At 39.7% G+C, this 20,274-nt stretch overlaps 1 protein-coding gene across 1 annotated transcript in view; it reads left to right on the top strand.

The window, feature by feature from the left end:
- The window catches only part of SPATA17 (spermatogenesis associated 17), a 132,415-nt gene extending 116,862 nt beyond the window's left edge, over window positions 1–15,553 (top strand). Inside the window, exons 10-11 of the mRNA XM_065679866.1 lie at window positions 7,604–7,708; window positions 15,494–15,553. Of these exons, the coding sequence (XP_065535938.1) occupies window positions 7,604–7,666 (63 nt within the window). The 3' untranslated portion in view covers window positions 7,667–7,708; window positions 15,494–15,553. The remainder of the gene's footprint in view (window positions 1–7,603; window positions 7,709–15,493) is intronic.
- Window positions 15,554–20,274: the final 4,721 nt, after the last annotated feature.

The following is a 20,274-nucleotide window of genomic DNA, read 5'->3' as shown; positions in this document are numbered from 1 at the left end:
TTCCAATGGTATGGGAAAGCTGATGACAGCACACCAGGAAAGTAACAGAATGTCGTCATAGCTCCATGTGTGGTGTGAAGTCTAGTTCAAAATTCTGGCCTTTCTACACAAGCAGACTTCATTTTCTTCAAAATTTGCAGATGAAATCCCGTAGCCCAGTGATGTAGAAACAAAAATTCCAATCTCTTAAATGAAATTTAAGCAAGTTTGCCGATGACACCAAGCTGTGTGGTCCGGTTGATACGCTGGAGGGAAGGGATGCCATCCAGAGGGACCTTGACACGCTTGTGAGGTGGACTGATGCCAACCTTATGAAGTTCAACCACGACAAGTGCAAGGTCCTACACCTGGGTCAGAGCAATCCCAGACACAGCTACAGACTGGGCAGAGAAGAGATTCAGAGCAGCCCTGCAGAGAAGGACTTGGGGGTGCTGGTCACTGAGGCAATGAACATGAGCCGGCAGTGTGCGCTCGCAGCCCAGAAAGCCAACCGTATCCTGGGCTGCATCAAAAGGAGCGTGACCAGCAGGTTGAAGGAGGTGATCCTGCCCCTCTACTCTGCTCTTGTGAGACCTCACCTGGAGTATTGTGTGCAGTTCTGGTGTCCTCAACATAAAAAGGACATGGAACTGCTGGAACAAGTCCAGAGGAGGGCCACGAGGATGATCAGGGGACTGGAGCACCTCCCGTATGAAGACAGGCTGAGGAAGTTGGGGCTGTTCAGCCTGGAGAAGAGAAGGCTGCGTGGGGACCTAATAGCAGCCTTCCAGGATCTGAAGGGGGCCTATAAGGATGCTGGGGAGGGACTCTTCATTAGGGGCTGTAGTGACAGGACAAGGAGTAATGGGTTAAAACTGAAACAGGGGAAGTTTAGATTGGATATAAGGAGGAAATTCTTTCCTGTTAGGGTGGTGAGGCACTGGAATGGGCTGTCCAGGGAGGTTGTGAGTGCTCCATCCCTGGCGGTGTTCAAGGCCATGTTGGATGAAGCCTTTTGTGGGATGGTTTAGTGTGAGGTGTCCCTGCCCATGGCAGGGGGGTTGGAACTAGATGATCTTGAGGTCCTTTCCAACCCTAACTATTCTATGATTCTATGATTCTATGAAATCAGGATTACTTCAGGCCCTGATGTAGCAATTTGCTATCAAAAGGTTTGTTGGAATTGATGAAGTCCACAGATTAACCTTTACAGGTCACAGAAAAAAGATTAGAATTGCCGACATTTATGAACCTGGTCTGAACGTTATGTTCTTGGAAATGTGATATAGAATGAACCCTGTTAGCAAACACTTTTATTATCACTGGATTTCCTCCTATGTAATACACAGTGCTTTCTGTCATAGGATATTTATGGAAATATAGAAGAAAAAGTCTTTAAATACTTAGCTATGAAATAGTAAAATTAGAAGTATAAGTTCTGAGGTTGCTCGTAACTTTACAGACAAGCAAATCTTGTTTAAGAAAAAGTGTATATCCTGCAGGCACATAAGATAAATCTAGCAAGTAATCAATGCTGTGTTGATTCTGAGTTTCTGTGACATTCACATTTCCTTTTAAGCCTGAGATTGACTATTAGCTTTTATTTTAATTATTTATTTCAAGCTACATTATAAGGAGGATGTGACACAGAGCAATGGCATTCTCAGTGTGTTATTAACTTGCCTACCCAACACCCCTTCGTACTCTACATGTACCAGTACAAGTAACCAGTAGATGCATCAGAGAATTCAGATTATTTGAACTCTTTCTTCTCTCTAGTTGTACAATATGTGATGCAGATAAAATTTAGCAATGAGTGAACTAGCTTTAGCCATATGAGAAATCCTCCAGATGCTGATTGAATTGCTTGTATACATAAAGACATCCTTCATCCAGCTCTCCAGCTTCACAGTGTATCAAGAATCAAGGCTTAGATGCTTTTATACAATGGAAAGATGTTACTAACTCTGGACATAATTTTGCCTGCCCTGGCAGAGATAATTTTCATGGAGAAGCCAAGGCTCCACGGAAGAGAAAGGAGAGCTTCAAGAAGTTGGTGCTGTTTGGACTGATAAAGGCATTTGAAATTATGAAGAAAGCCCCCAGAGAAAGAGATCAGTGGATGGGTTGTCATAGGAGGAGGGGTTGTATGAGTTCGATGGATCATGCAGGGAGTTGTTCTGCACTGCATCTTTTGTCCTCTCCAAGGTATTATTCAAATATAATTTCTCTGTACCTTGTGTGACATTTACTAAGCTTTTAAGACTGGTGCCTTTGAGCACTAGCCTTGGAGAGATGATCCTGACCAATATGGACAGTCATTTCCATAAGACATATTTGTGCTTTAATCTGATGTAAATATTGACAATTGTGAATTATCCACCAGAGTGAATTTTTATTCTATGTTACGCTTTATGCCAAATCTACAGATGATTTAGATAAAAGCTTTTCAAATTTGGCTAGAAATGTAACTTAAAAATATTAAGTTTATTCGAACTGCTTATTACAAATGCTGCTTTAAGCAAGATTGTGCTTTCCTGTTAAAACCAAAGAACAACCCCCCCATAAAACACAACCAGAATGTGACTCCTTCAGGTCTGTAGAGCTTAATCCACACCAGGTCCATTTGAGTAGTCTCAACTTTATTCCCACTAAATTAGTTTATTACATGTTAAAACTGTGCTGGAACAGGCTGTGAGAGAGTATTTAGATACCATCAGGATTAGGCACTACTTCCACAGGAGGAAATATCAAGATCACTCTGCTCCTGAGAGCTGCAGAGCACTAATTTCTTAAATGTACAGCATACAAATGCCGGAAAATAAAATATCAGATAACAATTAATATATATATTAAGTATATATAAATAATTAATTTATTTTATTATTAATAAAAAATAGGGGATAAAGTAGATCTTCCCATATGTACCAAGGCTTTCTGTAGAGCTGAAGGATGTTTCTTCAGTTGAAGAATTCAATAAAAGACTAAAATTAATATCAGTTTTAAAATCCATTTAAAATACAATCTAGAAAAAGGGGCTTTTTTCCAGAAACCCCTCAAGCATTGCTCTGTGCTCAGCAAACACTGCAACACAAGCATATTAACACCTATCTGGAATTAACTTTCTCTGAATTCCTTTCACTGCGACTCTGCAGTCTCTATGAAATCTGCATTCAGTTTTGACCGCTCTATGGAAACAGCAATTTGATATCTCATTCATGGCCCAGCTGTGCATGAACTCTGTTTAGTGCAAAGCCTTGCAAAAAGGAGAAAAAAAAATCATCTTATTTGACCATGAACTTTAGATGATCTAGTTAGCGTTACTGTCAAGCATCCCGCGGTCTTTTTGAAAAGCAGGACTTGTCCATGTTGCCCTCTGGCCAACTTCAGTGGGATTGAAGCACTAGCGAGAGCCATCAAACTGCCTGACAGCTTGTCACCAGTGAGACTCCATTAATTTACACACATTTTCCACTGTTTGGCATTTACCATGATAACTCTTTTCTTTCCAAGCAGCTCCTGTTTGCATTTAACACTTGGGTTAATTTTCATCAGAGTTAAATTTAGCCATCAGTTATTACAGGGGAGCTGTCAGCCAACATATGGAGGAAAAATATCCTTCTGAATTTATAATAAAGTGGAATCTGTTGAATGTGAAACAAAACCCAACTGCAATATACTGCAAAGCCCCGGTGGGGAGACCAGGGTCAGCAAAGAATAGCAGAGTGGATTAGTTGTTCTATTCACCAGAGTGGCATCTGAGCACCTCAGGAGCTTCTTGATTTATCAAAAAATGATGGAAAGACACAGTTCAATTTGTCCCCCTTTTATGAAGGATAATTAACCTGTCAGTCTTGCTACTTTAACAACTTCATTAAATTGGAGCAGAAACGGGGCAGGGAGCCCCTGTCTTTCTCCAAAATGAGCACAGGGTGCTTGTTTAAATGGTTGAATAACCACCTTCTCCCACCTTCCAACCCCCTATAACAACATGAAGTTATAATTTATTTATTTATTTATTATTTACTAGCTGGAATTGAACACCTTTCTTTAAAATATAGAACCAAGCTGCTCCCCATGTGGCCAATAGAAGGAATCTTCTCAACTCCAAAGGATGAAAACAAGGAAAGGAAACTGCATCAATTAAAGATGGAGTTTACAGGGTTGTTCTAATACTTAAGTATACCATGATGCCTCTCAAAGATGAGATGACTTTCCCAGATAAGCCAGAAAGAAACAAACCAAACTCCCAGTTTCTTCTGAGGGAAATATAAAGTAAATGATTATGTTCTGAACTGGCTTAAACATTCTTTCTGTAAACTGAAAAGTCTTCAGGCAATTTTATATTAAAAGGAAAAATCCAAATTTATGCGCACACCTCTGGAAAACATGTTTCAGATTCCATAAATAATGCTCCTTATAAATAATATAGTTGATATGGACTAAATTACTGATCAGTCCAAAAAGCTTAATCTTACATACTTAAGTGTGCTCATTGTAATATTGTAAGTGTACAACAGTATTAAAGATATCAGAGGGAAACTATTTTCTGGAATATCAGCTTTCATAAAAACCAGAAAAGTAAATATACGCTGGACTGTAATCTTGCATTTTTAGAGTTGAACATGTTCTTGGTGATTACTCAAGAGGGCCTTCCAGCGCTACTACAAAAGCTAAACCCTTGTGCCTAGTTCTGTGTAAAGAGTATCATCAGTTTTGTACAGTAACTAAACTTGAAGTATCATGGCTGAATCTTCAGGTGAAAACAATGGTACGGATTCATTTATTGCAAGTGAGAGTGCAGTAAGTGAGACTGCATGCGACTGCAGTAAGTTAATGGTAGCTTGAAATTAATCAGGTTAAAATAATTATCTAGGGTTTATTTTAGGCTTTGCTTCTTTACTGTTTGGCTTAAAATATTGATATATCTTCCATCTCATGAATAAAACTCTATGGTTAACAAGTACAGAATTTCAGCATCTTAGCAAACAAAAAGGAACATAATTGGAAATTATTGCCAAAACAAGTTCCCTGTAAGAATAATAAAACAGTTTTATTTGTATTAATTATTTTTATAGACTGTTTTGGTATCTTTTAATCATAAGTGGCCTACTAATGAAATATTGGAATTACTCTCTAATCTATAGACCCGTACTTCTACTAGAACATATTTTTAGATTCATTTTAATATTTCATTTTTTGGAGCTGTGTACAGATTTGTAACTACATTTAAAAGTCACTACAATTTTACTGGCTCAATTTAAATTTAAAGATTCAGGTATGGAGATTGAAGATGTTAATGTGCCAGAGCAGATTAATGTGCCACATTGGGCTTGCATTTTAACTAGATACACAACCAGTTTGCCGCACTCATGAACAAAAGCTCAAAGATAAATTAGTTAAGGAGTGTATAAATATTCTCCATTTTCTGATAGTGTGAAACAAACTAAATTCCAGTTGATATGAAGTTGTGGGAAATGTTCATCCACACATCAATATAAGAAAGTTCTTTGTACTTCAAGTAATGGAGAAGCTCAGTTTTCTATGATTTATTGAACTCTATTCCTTTGCAAACTGGCAATGGTGTACTGATAAACTGAATTTAAACACTGCAATATTAGAAATCTGTTTCATAAAAGACATGCTTATTTGTCTCTACACTTCATAACTTTAACAATTCATAACTTTTTAATAATTCATAACTTTTTCAATTCATAACTTTAACAATTAATAAAATGCTACAATTTTCCTTTAGTCATCTGTTACATCTTTTGGGTTTATTTACAGCATTTTTAACATATCTGGTGGACTTCCAGCCTTCACTATATAGATGAAAGATGTGCAGCTCCAAACTTAACAGAGTAATTGATTTGGCATACTTTGCATCATTCCAACATAGACCACTGTCTACCTGCATTTGTAAGTAGAAATTAAAAGCTTGATAGTCTTTTCCACAGTGTTACTGTGAGAATCAGAGTGAAATTTAAAATGGCAACTGCTCTTGCCACTGGTGGTTTTCCAACTTGTACACTGCCTCAAAAATTGGGGTTGCAGACATGGAATGTCAGTATTTCACCAGAGCACTGACATCCCACTTTTTTATGCAGCTTGGCATGTTTGTTAGCTTTTTCTTTTAAAGAAGAGCCCAGAGGCCAGAAAGAGAGGAAGAATCCTGTGCTCTGTTAGATGCGTAAGCAGGGTTAGCAGGAGAGGCATAGCAGTCAGGAAAGAAAATGACTGAAATTCCTTGAGAAATAGTGTTGGAAGATCAGAAATGTTATGAGGGCAACAGAAGGGAAAAACTATTAGTCAAGGCTTATTGGACATTCGCTAAAAGTAAATGAAGTACAGCAGGTGTAAGTTTGAGAACCCATTAGGTAGACCTTGCTCTGTATTTGCAGCATAGAGGAGAGCCACTTGGTAAGGTTTCTTTCATTAAAATTTATTAATTCAGTGCCTAATTAATAAAAAAAGTACAGACATGTATGAATGTATGGAGGTATGTATGTGCATGTGCATGTGAATCACTGTGTACACAAATAACTGCATTTCCCTTCCATTCTCCATCATGCTTTCTGTTTACATGCAAAAATTTTATGATTTAAGGTACTTTATAGTATTTTTCAGATCATACTCTTACCCAATCACTGGGTAATCTTATCAATGTAGTTTAATAATGTGAGATATTTTAGAGTTCACTAAAAAAAGTTTTTGTGAATGTCTAGGGGAATAATGACTACTATGGCTAGTAATAGGAAAGCAAGAAAGCTCAGCTAGCTGTGGGTTGAAAACATACACAGATACCACTATGGCCCTTTACATTTAATGAAATGTTTATGACTTAGATTTTTAGAATTAATGACTTAGATTTAATCACTATAATTTGTACACTTTAAAGTCATGGGTCAGCTATTCAATATCTGCAGTATCTTTATAAACACCAGAAGTATTTTTCTTTAATGACTGTATTTTAATTTGTGATTGTTTTCTCCCAACATTGAAATGATAAATGCAATTAAAAGTGAGTAAGAAAAATAGCACTAGCAGCCCCATGTTTTGAATGGCTACAAAAGTTCACTAACTGTGGCCATATAACCATTTAATACTAAGACTATATTAACATGAGGGTGATGCAGAGTTACACTAACATATCACTCTAGGTCCTGTCGTCTCTGGGTCAAAATTGGAAAACCTCTGCTGATCATAGTTATTTTTTAACTGTGGTTTCCATGTACCTCTTACTCCAGTGTTCTTCACAGCAGGATGAAATAAAGACTTAGGAGTATAGTACTAAGTAAAGGCTTGAAGAACAGGATCTGGAATCACATCATTTCATTGGCCGTCATTTCTTCTCTGAAGAGAAAACACTTTATTCTCTCCTGATCTGGAAGCAGACAAGTTGTTCCAGTGGTGATTATTGTAATAAAATTTCAGTCCAGAGGAAAAATAGTGGTAAATCTCAACAAATAGGGCAGTGTGGGTGTATTTGGTACGGCTTCATCTTACATTGCGCAAAAGTTTGTCATGAAGCAAGGACTAACCGATTTGTTCTGATCTTCCATTTAAATGACTCTCAATTTTAGTGAAATGCCAGATCTAAATACTGATTATTTTTCTCTTTTAGGGTCCTTCCATACTCATGCTGCAAGTTTCAAAGCTCCCTCCTAGAGCAAGTTGCATCTGGTGAACTGTCCGAGACTCGATTAAGTGTGATTCTCTTTATAAATCAGTAAGTCGCATGTACAGAAGTGAAGGGATATTGAAGACCTACAAGACTGTCTAGTCCATCCTTCTGCCATTATAATACCCGATTTAAAATGTTTTCTCCAAGATGGTTTAAAACAACCTAGTACATGATTTCCATTGTTTCACTTTCACATACCTTGACTGAGCTTTCTCCCTCAATATTCCTCTCTAATCACACTCTGAATCTTTTACCCTTTTTCTTTCTTCCACTTTGGTAGTTGCTCATGGCTTCTGCTTGAAATGAATCACTGGGATGAGACTAGTGATGTTTGACTTTGGCTAGTCGAGGTCTGAGTGAGGTTTAATCTTGGAAGGGACTGCATGGAAAGGGAAGAGAAGGGTTACTTTGGGCTTGCAATGTCTGAAGTCACCACCAGTTATACTGTATTTTTGTTATCTTCCCGTCTTGTCATAGGCAGCCACAATTTTAGCTCAGATTGATCTGGGCTGTCCTGTAGCTTGAATGTGATATATTTTCTCTTCCTGTAAACAGTTACTCACAGTTTGAATTGGGAAAGGTAATGAATAGGAACTTGTCGTGTGATGATCTGAATGCAAAATAAATACAAGTTCACCAAGTGCCAGGACAGAGAAAGCTACCACATTGCTTTCAAAATTTAGCCTGTATCAGTTTCTGAATAAGGTGCGATCCTCTTCCTTTGTTATTTGATATGTTTTTGCCAAGTGCTCTCAGTTTTCTTTGTAGGAAAAAATACACATTGCATTTTTCCTTTGCATTTCCTCCTTCCATTCTTGTACCCACAAGTGTAATGACTTAAAAATCTTCAGAAATGTTGTTTATATGGGCAAATACTTTCACTTTTTTAATTAAGAGATCCAAGCCACATTTATATAAACCACCTGAAGACTCCACTGCAGAACAAAGAATGAAATTTGAATTAACAGTAATTGGTAAGATGCAGCACAGATAAGACAAGAAGGTGTAACAGCCTATCTAAGTCTTTGTTTTTCTCAGGGAGCTTTGAATTTACTTAGTGATCAATTCAAACCCTTGAGAACTTGAAGGAGTTGACAACTCTCCACTGTTTAGAGAAGAACTGGGTTTTTTAACAGATTTTTGACATGATATTTTTAGAGTGTAAAGGGAAAATATTTGATCAGATTATGGTCTTCTGACCCCTTTTTAATGTGCATAGAGTAGTTAGAATTAATTATTTGGTCAGATTATGGTCTTCTGACCCTCTTACTTTTAGTGTGCATAGAGTAGTTATAACTAATTATTTGGTAATTGTCAGATTTTTGCCCACTGTAGCATGAAATCCTGTTGTGATGAGCATGTGATAACTGACAAAGTAAGGCTTTCAAGCCTGAGGTTCTGCAGCTGCAAAAAAGAGCAGTCTCATGAAATGAGCAGTCCTATATAAAATGTCAGTGATGCTACTCACTGGAGAAAGATTGCAGCATCACAGCCTTACACAGCCATCTGAAGCAATGATGTGATGCTATAACAAAACCAAACAGACAGTATAGATGGGAATGACAGCCCCAGTATAAATGCAATCCCTTACTTCCGAGTGTAAAACTGACTGATCTCATTTATCCTGGTTTTGAACACACATGGATGCTTGTTTTCATTACTTTGTGGATGTATATACATGTAGTGTATATAGGATTCTCACAAGTAAACACTACAGAAAGATCTTTTGTATTTTTGCAGTATTATTTCTTCCATTTGAGTGCTTTTTCTGTGTTGGAGACACTTATTTTAGCCATCATCTATCCCTAGATTCCAGCTGTTGGCTTATTACACCTTCTCTGGCAGGTGCAGTCTATTTTCTATAGTTAAGGAAAAGCCATTTTGTTATTGACATGTTAAGTCCCAAGTACAGTGCAAATAAAACCTCTCATGAAATGATTTTGTATGACAGATTTTTATTAAAAGTGCTGTTTACAGCTGTGATTTATTATACACAGCAAAAATAATGATGAAAAGGCAACTGTATATTTATGCAGAAAAAGAGCATTTATATCACAAACTGCAGTTGAGATTCAACTGGTATTTCAGTGATTGATGTATCTGCATGCATGTAATGTGGGCCCTTTGTCAGGAAGCTGGTAACAGGGAGCCAAAACCTTCATTTTCCAGCTGAAAGAAATAAGCAATCCCTCTCAGATCTCATTTTCCCGTACTCTGCATCCTAATTCTGAATAGGCAAAGTAAAGATGTCTGATGTTAGAACAGTTCACTCAGCAGAGTTTTGGCTGCAGGGCTGGAAGGCGTTTAGATAGATAAAGGAGCTTCATGGGCCACTGATGAAACTGGAAATGTTGTGATGGCTTTCTGCAGTACCCACTGGTCACATCATTGGAAGGAGACCACAACTCATGTCTCTTCCCCAGGTTGCCTTAGAAGCCCATCTCCTCCACTGAACTCTCTGACCTCGATGGTGAGCCCTTCTATTGCCTGTCCAATAAATACTCAGTTATGCTACTTTAAATAAACACATTTTGGTGGGAAAAAAGAACCCATCCTAAATTTGTCCAGTATCCACTGACTATAAACTTTAAAAAGGCCTGTTGTCCTGCTTCACTGACTCAGAAATGGAGGAAAGATCTGAGTGAGGCCTGACCTGCACATAGACAACAAGTTTATCCCACCACTTGCAAAATTCAGGGTTAACCTTTTGTGAGAATGAACTCTGGAGCTGTACTGTACAAAAGGGAGACAGATGACTTGCCTCTGGTTGGCTCTTTCTAGGGGTCTGCTGCTAATGCTCAGAAGACAGAGGGTGGCTGAACTGCTGATGGGAGCATCTGTACAAGTCTTCACAGAATTAAATTAGACTAAATGACAAGGAATTGAAGTTTTCAGCCCAAGTGCTTTGCCGGTAGCTGCTTCCACCAAGCTAGTCAGGATTAAGACGCCATGTCATGTGCCAAAACAAAATCATGAAACCACCCTTCATTTAGTGTCAGATACATGTTACAATTTGTGTTTTCAGAAGCTTTTGAACTGCAGCGCTCAGATCCTTACTCTCTGCTTTTCTGAAGGCTACATCAAGCTGATTATATTGTTTTAAGAGGAGAGTTTCTCTAGGTTTAGACAGGTAAAGAACTCCTGAGTAACTATCAAAACAGGTTCAGGCTCCTTGATGAAGTGGAACAGACTGCTGTGCTAGGTCCTTTATTGAGGCAGGGTACTGTATATTTATATACCAATTTATAAGCAAGAAAAATTAGCAACCTGACAGAATGTCAGAAGTTGAAGAATCCTCTATTTCAGTGTACACCACATAGCTATTAAGTGTTATTTCTCACTTAAAAATAATAATAATCTCTATTACTTGCATTAGCCCCATCCCTTAGTTCCTCTTAGACAGAAGAATGCTCAAAGCTATTTTCAGTTAATTCTGAATTAATTTCTATTTTCAAACACTTTATGAAATTGAAAATTTGCATAGGAATATATGCATTTGGAGAGGATAAAATCAAATAACTCAAGGTAGCTCTCCTGGGAATTACAGAGGCAGTAACTCAGCTCTTCAAAGGCTCTTCAAATTCATTTGTCCCAGTGGTGTTCAACAGATCATCCCCTGTGAAGAGTTGCTCTCTGTCTCAGAGAGCCCTCCTGTCTGGTATGCGAAAACTGCAGAAAATAGAGATGATATAGTAATGCATCTCCAACTACTTGGTGGATCAGCCATGTTTATTTCCTCTGCCAAATGAAGTCTGTGACCTTTGTAACATTTTTGCCTGCAATTAACTTACCCAAAGAAATACAACAGTTAACAGTCATTCTTGGGTTTCTTCACTGCATTTCTTGTAAAGCAGTTAATACAGCACAGACAATTTACAGAAAGATCACTATAATTTATTCCCCTGCTATTATGCTTGTTAGCACTACAAGGCAATACATATTTGACATATTTGTATTCCACTACATCAGATTTCTCCCTTCAGCAGCTGTTACGTGGATATTTATGCTGTGCACTGATCTTTTAACTGTGAGTGCATCTAAATATAAAGAGTTGAGTAAATTTTAATAGTATTCATAATTTTATCTGTGTACACACAGTTAACTGCAGCTGCAACTGTGTGCACAGTTAAAGTTATGAATACTATTAAGATCTACTCAACTCTTTATATTTAGATGCAAGCATATTAAAAACCTACCCCTGACAAAAGAAAGCTCTGTTCCAGGTAACCTGGTGCTTCTTATTTTGCCTAGTATTGCTGCTGTCTTCATTTGCTGACAGAAGTAATCTACACACAATAGATTGTCACAGGTTTCAGAAACCACCTCTGTCTTTCCAAGTGTGCAACCCACTATGCCTGTGTATGGGGAGGCTCCAGGAAAGGCACCTGTGGTGAGGAATGAATATTCTAATGTTTCTGAACCTTTTGGTGAAGGTGAAGGGGGCTTGTTGAAAACATTGCTGTGAGCAGATGGACCCCTGAAACCATCTGCTATCGAAGCAACTAAATGTTCAATGATGCATTACGAAATTATTTAGCTCTCAAAGAGCCTGAAAGTAGTTAGTAATGATGGCATCTGTACTGAGAGCAAACAACCTATTTATATATGATCAATCACTTCATAAACCATTTGGAGACCATCTTTCCTTAAAGCAGCAGTAGTCTTGTCGACTCCCAGAGTAAAATACTGAGTTGCATGCGATAACTTGTAAAATCCCTGCTAGTTCATTTTTTATTCTTGTAAGAAAGCACTCTTTGCTGGAATGCACTGGAATGCAAGTGTTGCTTTGGACGGAAAGGATTGCATTATGTGATAGACTTACTCTCTATATTAGTGCACAAACATAAATGCAAAAATAAAGTTTAACACCTTTGCCTTCTCTTAATCAAATTAGGATCCTACCTTTCCTTTACTGTGAAATGTTTCATCTCATTTAGTTGTATTAGTAAAGTAATAGGCTTTAGGAATCAAAGCTTCCAAATATGAGTTGGTTTTTTTTTTTATCTAATTAGATGATTCCTGTACAGTGTTTATTTACTATGGGAACTATTAAAACTCATTTGTGTGGATTTAATTATGTTCCATGTATGAAGTCAACTGCCTACTAAATATATAATTATACATTGTATTATAGATGAGTTTTCACTTGAAAAACATTGTATTTAATTCTTGCTTTGTTTCACATATTTCTACAAATAATGAGTTTTATGTGAATATTTATTTCAACCTAAGTGATATTACATTGACTATTTTTGTACCCCAGATAGTCAAAATGGAGGAAGTTCTTTTCTTCATTTTCTGTTAAAATTACTAAACGTATCTAGAAATTTGCTTAAAATTTATGTCTAGTCTGAAAGCTCTCCCAGCTGTATAAGAAACCTGGATTTCAGTAAAAGCTCTGTATGTAAATATGAGAAAATATATCTTCAATTTCAGGCAGAAATCCCCATTAATATCCACAGTGATTCCTTAAGAGCTCTTCTGGTCTAGTATCTTTATTATGATTCTACAGGTTATTTAAATTATTTATTAGGAAGCAACAGTCCTAGTGCTGAAATCAAAGAAGATTTTGCCCAAGGAGATACACATTTGCTTAATGTGCAAATCATAAGTAAATAGATCTGGTAGGGCCCAATTTGGACATAGACAAGTCACTTCAAAAGTAAGGGCTGCTGCACTCTCAAAGCCTTCACTGAGGCAGAACTTAGCGCCCTGCAGTGAAAAAAAACATTTCTAATCTCTGTGCTTCAAGGCACTGTCACTAGATACTACTGACCATCTTGAGCTGTGTCTTACCCTACTCGCACACTTACTCACCTTGGAGCCCCCCTCAGAAACTGCTTCATCCTCCCAGCTCAGAATAGCCCCTACCTGTGACTACAACATTCCTTGGGATGCTTGTCAGTAGTAGAACAGCACTGTTTAAACTGCAAGTTCTATGTCTAGAAGAGATTTTGTCAACATGAGTGACTTGAAGCATTGCCATTCAAATCCGTGCAAATACTATTGGAAAGGCGAAACGGTTTCTATCCATGGCATGCAGTCCTCATAGAGACTGTACACTGAGTATTCATAGAATCATAGAATAGTTAGGGTTGGAAAGGACCTTAAGATCATCCAGTTCCAACCCCCCTGCCATGGCCAGGGACACCTCACACTAAACCATCCCACACAAGGCTCTGTCCAGGCTGGCCTTGAGCACTGCCAGGGATGGAGCATTCACAGCTTCCCTGGGCAACCTATTCCAGTGCCTCACCACCCTCACAGTAAAGAACTTTCTCCTTATACCCAATGTAAACTTCCCCTGTTTAAGATTTAATCCATTACCCCTTGTCCTATCACTACAGTCCCTGACGAAGAGTCCATCCCCATCCTCCTTATAGGCACCTTCAGATACTGGAAGGCTGCTATGAGGTCTCCACTCAGCCTTCTCTTCTCCAGGCTGAACAGCCCCAACTTTCTCAGTCTATGTTCATACGGGAGGTGCTCCAGTCCCCTGATCATCCTTGTGGCCCTCCTCTGGACTTGTTCCAACAGTTCCATGTCCTTTTTATGTTGAGGACACCAGAACTGCACACAATACTCCAGGTGAGGTCTCACAAGAGCAGAGTAGAGGGGCAGGATCACCTCCTTCGACCTGCTGGTCATGCTCCTTTTGATGCAGCCCAGGATACGGTTGGCTTTCTGGGCTGTAAGCGCACACTGCCGGCGCATGTTCATTTTCTCATCGACCAACACCCCCAAGTCCTTCTCCATGGGGCTGCTCTGAATCTATTCTCTGCCCTTGATTCAGCTCTTCATAAAGTCTTTGCCATGTGCTTGCACTTCCAGAAACCGGTTTACTCTATGCATATATAAAGAAATCAAACCTTTCTCAGCACAGTTTAAGCCAAGTCACCTCAAATTTCCAGGGTGGAACAAACACTTCAGTCCAAATACTTTGTTGAAGTGCAGCAATTTGGACAGTTGTAAGCTTAATTTCAGTTTAGTTGTATACATCTATCAGTTTAGCTTCTGCTTTTTAAATGAAAAATGTTTATAGAAGGTGTTATTAAGCTGTGATGTTGTTTAAAGTTGTTATAAACTAAATGTGACATTAATTCCTTACAGCCTGTCTAAATCTGAGCATGTGAGGAAGGGAGAACAGGACAAAATATCTTTAAATTGCACCTTTTTCTTTGTCATAGAATCAAAGTTTGAAGTTTTCTAAGACCTTAAGTGTTTAGTCAAATACTCTCCACCCTCCCCTGTCCTTCTCTTCCAGACTTCAGGTCTACTTGACATGGAGGCTGCAGTGCCAGTGGGACTGAAAGGAAAATTGCCCCCATGATAGCTACACACACCACAAAAATTAGAGGACTGAAACAAAAGGCAGGGGTGTCTGGCTGACATGCTATATCCCTTTTCTCTCCACCACCTGTCAATCAATCACCAGTCAATCACTGAAAGCCACAATCAGCCACTTAATGACAGCCAGATGGCATCTACTTCTCCTGAGCTGCACTCCTGAAGTCATACTCGCTCTCTGTAACTAGCAGCACTTCCTATCCAGGGTAATAATTAGGTGTTTTTTGTATTCAGACAAAGCCGTAATGCCTTGCACCTCTGACAGGACACCCCTGTGAACAGAATACGTGCACTGCCAGAAGCACTGCTTTGCTTCAGTGAAAGCATCAATGCTGCTTTAGAAACAGTGATGTTCCCCCCTCCATGTCTGCACGTATCTCTCAAAATTTGATCAGGAAGAGGTTCACTGGTTTGTGAATAAGAATTGTGAATAACTTGGAAATTTCAGTAGGTTTTCATTCTGCCTCTCTTATTTCTCTGCAGTCCTGACACAGGGAAGGAATCCATATGGAGACCAACGTGATCTTCTTCACATTGGTTTACCAATGATTTCAACCTTGACCCAAAGGCAACACTTCTTCTGGAAGTGACAGGTAATTTAGCTTTCTTGCTTAGTTCTGGGGCTCTCTTGTGGTGAATTATGTATAGTGCTTCTGTGATACGGACCTTTGTCCATGAAGGACACATCTGAGGCTGTTAAACTGCTTTTAAAGGCATTTTATCCATAAACACCAAGCAGTCATGAGAATTCTTTCCAGCAAAAACATTTCTGCCTCAGGACTAAATGGCAAAATCAGTTTGAAGTGACCAAGTTTGGGCCTGTCAAGCACAAAACTGGATTCAGGCTTTGCTAACAGTGCCTTTCAATGAACTGAGTAGATTTTGTTACATGACGGCTATGCTGCTACTGCATTACAACAGGTACATTTCAGTGAGTTAGTTGAAACTGCAACTTGCCCTCCAAGGAAAAAAATAATCATCTCCTATGATCACTATACACACTCTGAGTAATACTGTTTGTTTTCTAAGATGAATCTAATCCAGTTTAGCAGGAGAGGATTTATTTATGACCAGACTGGTGAAACATGGTTCTATTGTGCGAATTGTAGCTTGGGATGGCCACTACTGGCCATTAGCATGCAGTAGCTCTCACCTTTTTTATTAAAAGCTGCTTGGTATTGGCTCTGTACAGCTGAGGAAGAGAAGAGGTATTTTTTTTAGGGAGGATTAAGTGTATAGTGTATGACTTGCAAGCAATTAATTACTACATCACATTTCATGAGACCTTTAGAAGTGTACAAGCTCCTTACTCACAAGTAACTATGTTTGCTGTTTAACAACACAAAACCAGTTTATTGAGAATTCTTCCTGGCAATTCCAGATTAGATACATCCCTCCAACACACTCTCCATCCACTTCAGGATATCTTCCAGCTTTATCAGGCAGGAAGGCATGAGGCCTTCACAAGAAGATTCCTCCCTTTACTCCTCCTGTGCTTAGGTCTGTCGCCATACCAAAAACACAGCGGTATTAAATGCATATATCTTTTCTTCGCAATTTCAGAAGCTTCTCCCTCAAGAAATCTTGGAGGTAGATACCTTGCAACTCAAGGACGGGCATTATCTATTAAAGATGGGATGTAAATGGAGGCAACCTTCCACAACATCCCCCCCCTCCCCACATATACATACATTTTCAGCCCTGTTTCTAGAGTGCAGACAGAGAATCTCATTAGGAATCTAATATAATAAGGGCATGTAGATACTGGGGTTGGGGGGTGGAAATCAGATTAGCTTCATTATTTTATTCTGCACCTCGCAGCGCTTCTGCCAGTGGACAATTGCATTAGATCAGAGAGGAGATCAAAAGGCAAAATCTCCCCAGAAATACTGCTGCTCATTGTTTGAGACAGGAATGGGAACACTGCACTGTGGAGGACGCAGACCCACAGTAGATACCAGCCACCTCGGGGAAGGGCAGTGATTTTTTTCTTTAAACTTGTATGATACGTTTGCCTGTTGAGCTTGTGTTTGAAAGGCCAGTCTAGAGTCCAATACATACAGACATGGGAGCTAAACAACTTGTCCAAGCACATGCATCTCAGAAAGCCAGCAGGGAGATGATACTCTGAGGGTCAGACATGTCCTGCAGAACTCTACTGCCTCTGGCAGCAGTCTTCCTGTACCAGTTCTGGAGGTATATCATGACCACAGAGACAGCTGAACCAGCTACTCCAAGTTACTTCAGTTCCAATAATGAAAGTCTGACACAGTTCCTTCAGTCCTGATAGTGAAGCCCTGAATCCCACCTCATCCCATGTTCCACCTTGCCTGGCAGTCATAGAATCATAGAATCATAGAATAGTTAGGGTTGGAAAGGACCTTAAGATCATCCAGTTCTAACCCCCCTGCCATGGGCAGGGACACCTCACACTAAACCATGTCACCCAAGGCTCTGTCCAGGCTGGCCTTGAACACTGCCAGGGATGGAGCATTCACAGCTTCCCTGGGCAACCCATTCCAGTGCCTCACCACCCTCACAGTAAAGAACTTTCTCCTTATATCCAATGTAAACTTCCCTGTTTAAGTTTTAACCCATTACCCCTTGTCCTGTCACTACAGTCCCTAATGAAGAGTCCCTCCCCATCCTTCTTATAGACCCCCTTCAGATACTGGAAGGCTGCTATGAATTCTCCACTCAGCCTTCTCTTCTCCAGGCTGAACAGCCCCAACTTTCTCAGTCTATGTTCATACGGGAGGTGCTCCAGTCCCCTGATCATCCTTGTGGCCCTCCTCTGGACTTGTTCCAGCAGTTCCATGTCCTTTTTATGTTGAGGACACCAGGACTGCACACAATACTCCAGGTGAGGTCTCACAAGAGCAGAGTAGAGGGCAGGATCACCTCCTTCGACCTGCTGGTCATGCTCCTTTTGATGCAGCCCAGGATACGGTTGGCTTTCTGGGCTGCGAGCGCACACTGAAGCCAGCTCATATTCATTTTCTCATCAACCAACACCCCCAAGTCCTTCTCCACGGGGCTGCTCTGAATCTCTTCTTTGCCCAGTCTGTAGCTGTGCCTGGGATTGCTCCGACCCAGGTGTAGGACCTTGCACTTAACTTCATAAAGTTGGCATCAGCCCACCTCACAAGCTTGTCAAGGTCCCTCTGGATGGCATTCCTTCCCTCCAGCATATCAACCGGACCACACAGCTTGGTGTCATCGGCAAACTTGCTGAGGGCGCACTCAATCCCACTGTCCATGTCACCGACAAAGATGTTGAACAAGACTGGTCCCAACACCGATCCCTGAGGGACACCACTCATTACTGGTCTCCAGACGGACACTGAGCCATTGACCACAACTCTTTGTGTGCGGCCATCCAGCCAGTTCTTTATCCACTGAGTGGTCCATCCATCAAATTGATGTCCCTCCAATTTAGAGACAAGGATGTCATGTGGGACAGTGTCAAACGCTTTGCGCAAGTCCAGGTAGATGACATCAACTGCTCTACCCCTGTCCATCAATTCTGTAGCCCCATCATAGAAGGCCACCAAATTGGTCAGGCAGGATTTGCCCTTAGTGAAGCCATGCTGGCTGTCACCAAGCACCTTGTTGTTTTTCATGTGCCTTAGCATGCCTTCCAGGAGAATGTGCCAGGCACAGAGGTGAGACTGACTGGTCTATAATTCCCCGGGTCTTCCATTTTCCCCTTCTTGAAAATGGGGGTTATGGAGAAAGGGCTGGATAGGACCCTTTGGCACAAGAACTGCCATGCCTTCAGTGAAACACTTCAACATGCTCCTGAGTTGCACTGAGGGACCAGTCACTGCATGTTGCTGCTGTTGTCAGCAGAGAACAGGGAAAATTCACCAACTTCTCCTCCACACCTCTAACTTCCTTTGAAATAAGTGTTTTCCAGATATCTGAATCTTTATCAGGGAGCATATGAGAAAGTCTGACTCAGACCAAAAGAGAGTAAGAAGTTCCTGGGGCTTAGCCAGGACAGGTAAGCCATGGTGGTTGTGTACAAGAGTACTGGATGCATTATATATATATACACTATGGTATTTTTTTATTTGCTAGCATAACACATTTTTTATGCACAGTTGGTGCTGTTCTTTCTTCCACTGCCATTTTCTTCTTCGTTACTCCTTATAGAAGCCCTGTAATTTAAGTAAGAAGATATGCTGCATGTTAACTGCTAGTGCTTTGATGAACAGGTTACTCTTTACATATCAAAAAGGAAAAAAAAGCTGAGACATAGGCGATTAAATCAGAAATATGAGGTGGAATATATGGCTTATATTAGAAACTAGGTTTTGCTTATTAAAACAACTTGTAAGGAAGTAAAAACGCTATTAACCATGTAAGAATGACACAAACAGCTTACTGACAGTGTCCTACGGTTCATAAAAATGTTATAGGGGTCCTGAAGTCTATCACTATTTCTCCAATATTTAATCAAATGTCAAATTCAGGGGGATTTGTCCTACAAATACAGAATTTTTTCACACTCCAAGTTGTGGTTCATAGTCCAGCATTCTTCAGATTGCAACCAAAAGGATGGCAATCTAAATCTATAAAAAACTAAACATGCTGTTTGCATGAATGAACAGATCATGCTGTTTATCATTTATGCTCACTGCTATTGTAAATTCCTCCAAAATACAAAAGTGATATCAGGTACACATACGCTGTGAAATTACTTGATAATTTAGTAGCATAAGTAAATATATACTATGCTGTTCAAGAAACCTTTTGCCTCAATTCTCTGCCTTTCAATTTAACCTCATCCAGAAGATCTACTCTAATTTCAGAATAAGTGTACTCGCTTAGAAGATATACCCATGCAGCAAGTAACAAGAAAGGTCATCTCTTTGGTCCAGACCTCATATTTAGTCCTCTCAAATTTCTCTGTTATTGAGAAATTAAGAGTTCAGCTACTGTTGTAGAAGTACTGCTATTAAAGGCACACCAGTGAAGATTTTGTCACCATGGGTTAAACATACATCTGCTTCCTCAACAAACACATTTGCAAATGACAGAGAAACAGAAGGTATCAGAAAAACATGACAAGAAAATAACCTGAGCACTCAGAGGTAAGAAGAGACTAAACAAAGATGAGATGCTTGAGGCAGTCAATAATGCAAACCCTCCAATATTAATTACAGCAATAAGAATCACAGAATCACAGAATCCCAAGGGTTGGAAGGGACCTCAAAAGATCATCTAATCCAACCCCCTGCAAGAGCAGGGCAACCTAC

The sequence above is a fragment of the Lathamus discolor genome, chromosome 5, assembly GCF_037157495.1.
Source record: "Lathamus discolor isolate bLatDis1 chromosome 5, bLatDis1.hap1, whole genome shotgun sequence".
NCBI lineage: Eukaryota > Metazoa > Chordata > Aves > Psittaciformes > Psittacidae > Lathamus > Lathamus discolor.
The sequence above is the reverse complement of the archived record's forward strand: the minus strand, read 5'-3'. Positions and strand labels throughout refer to the sequence as shown.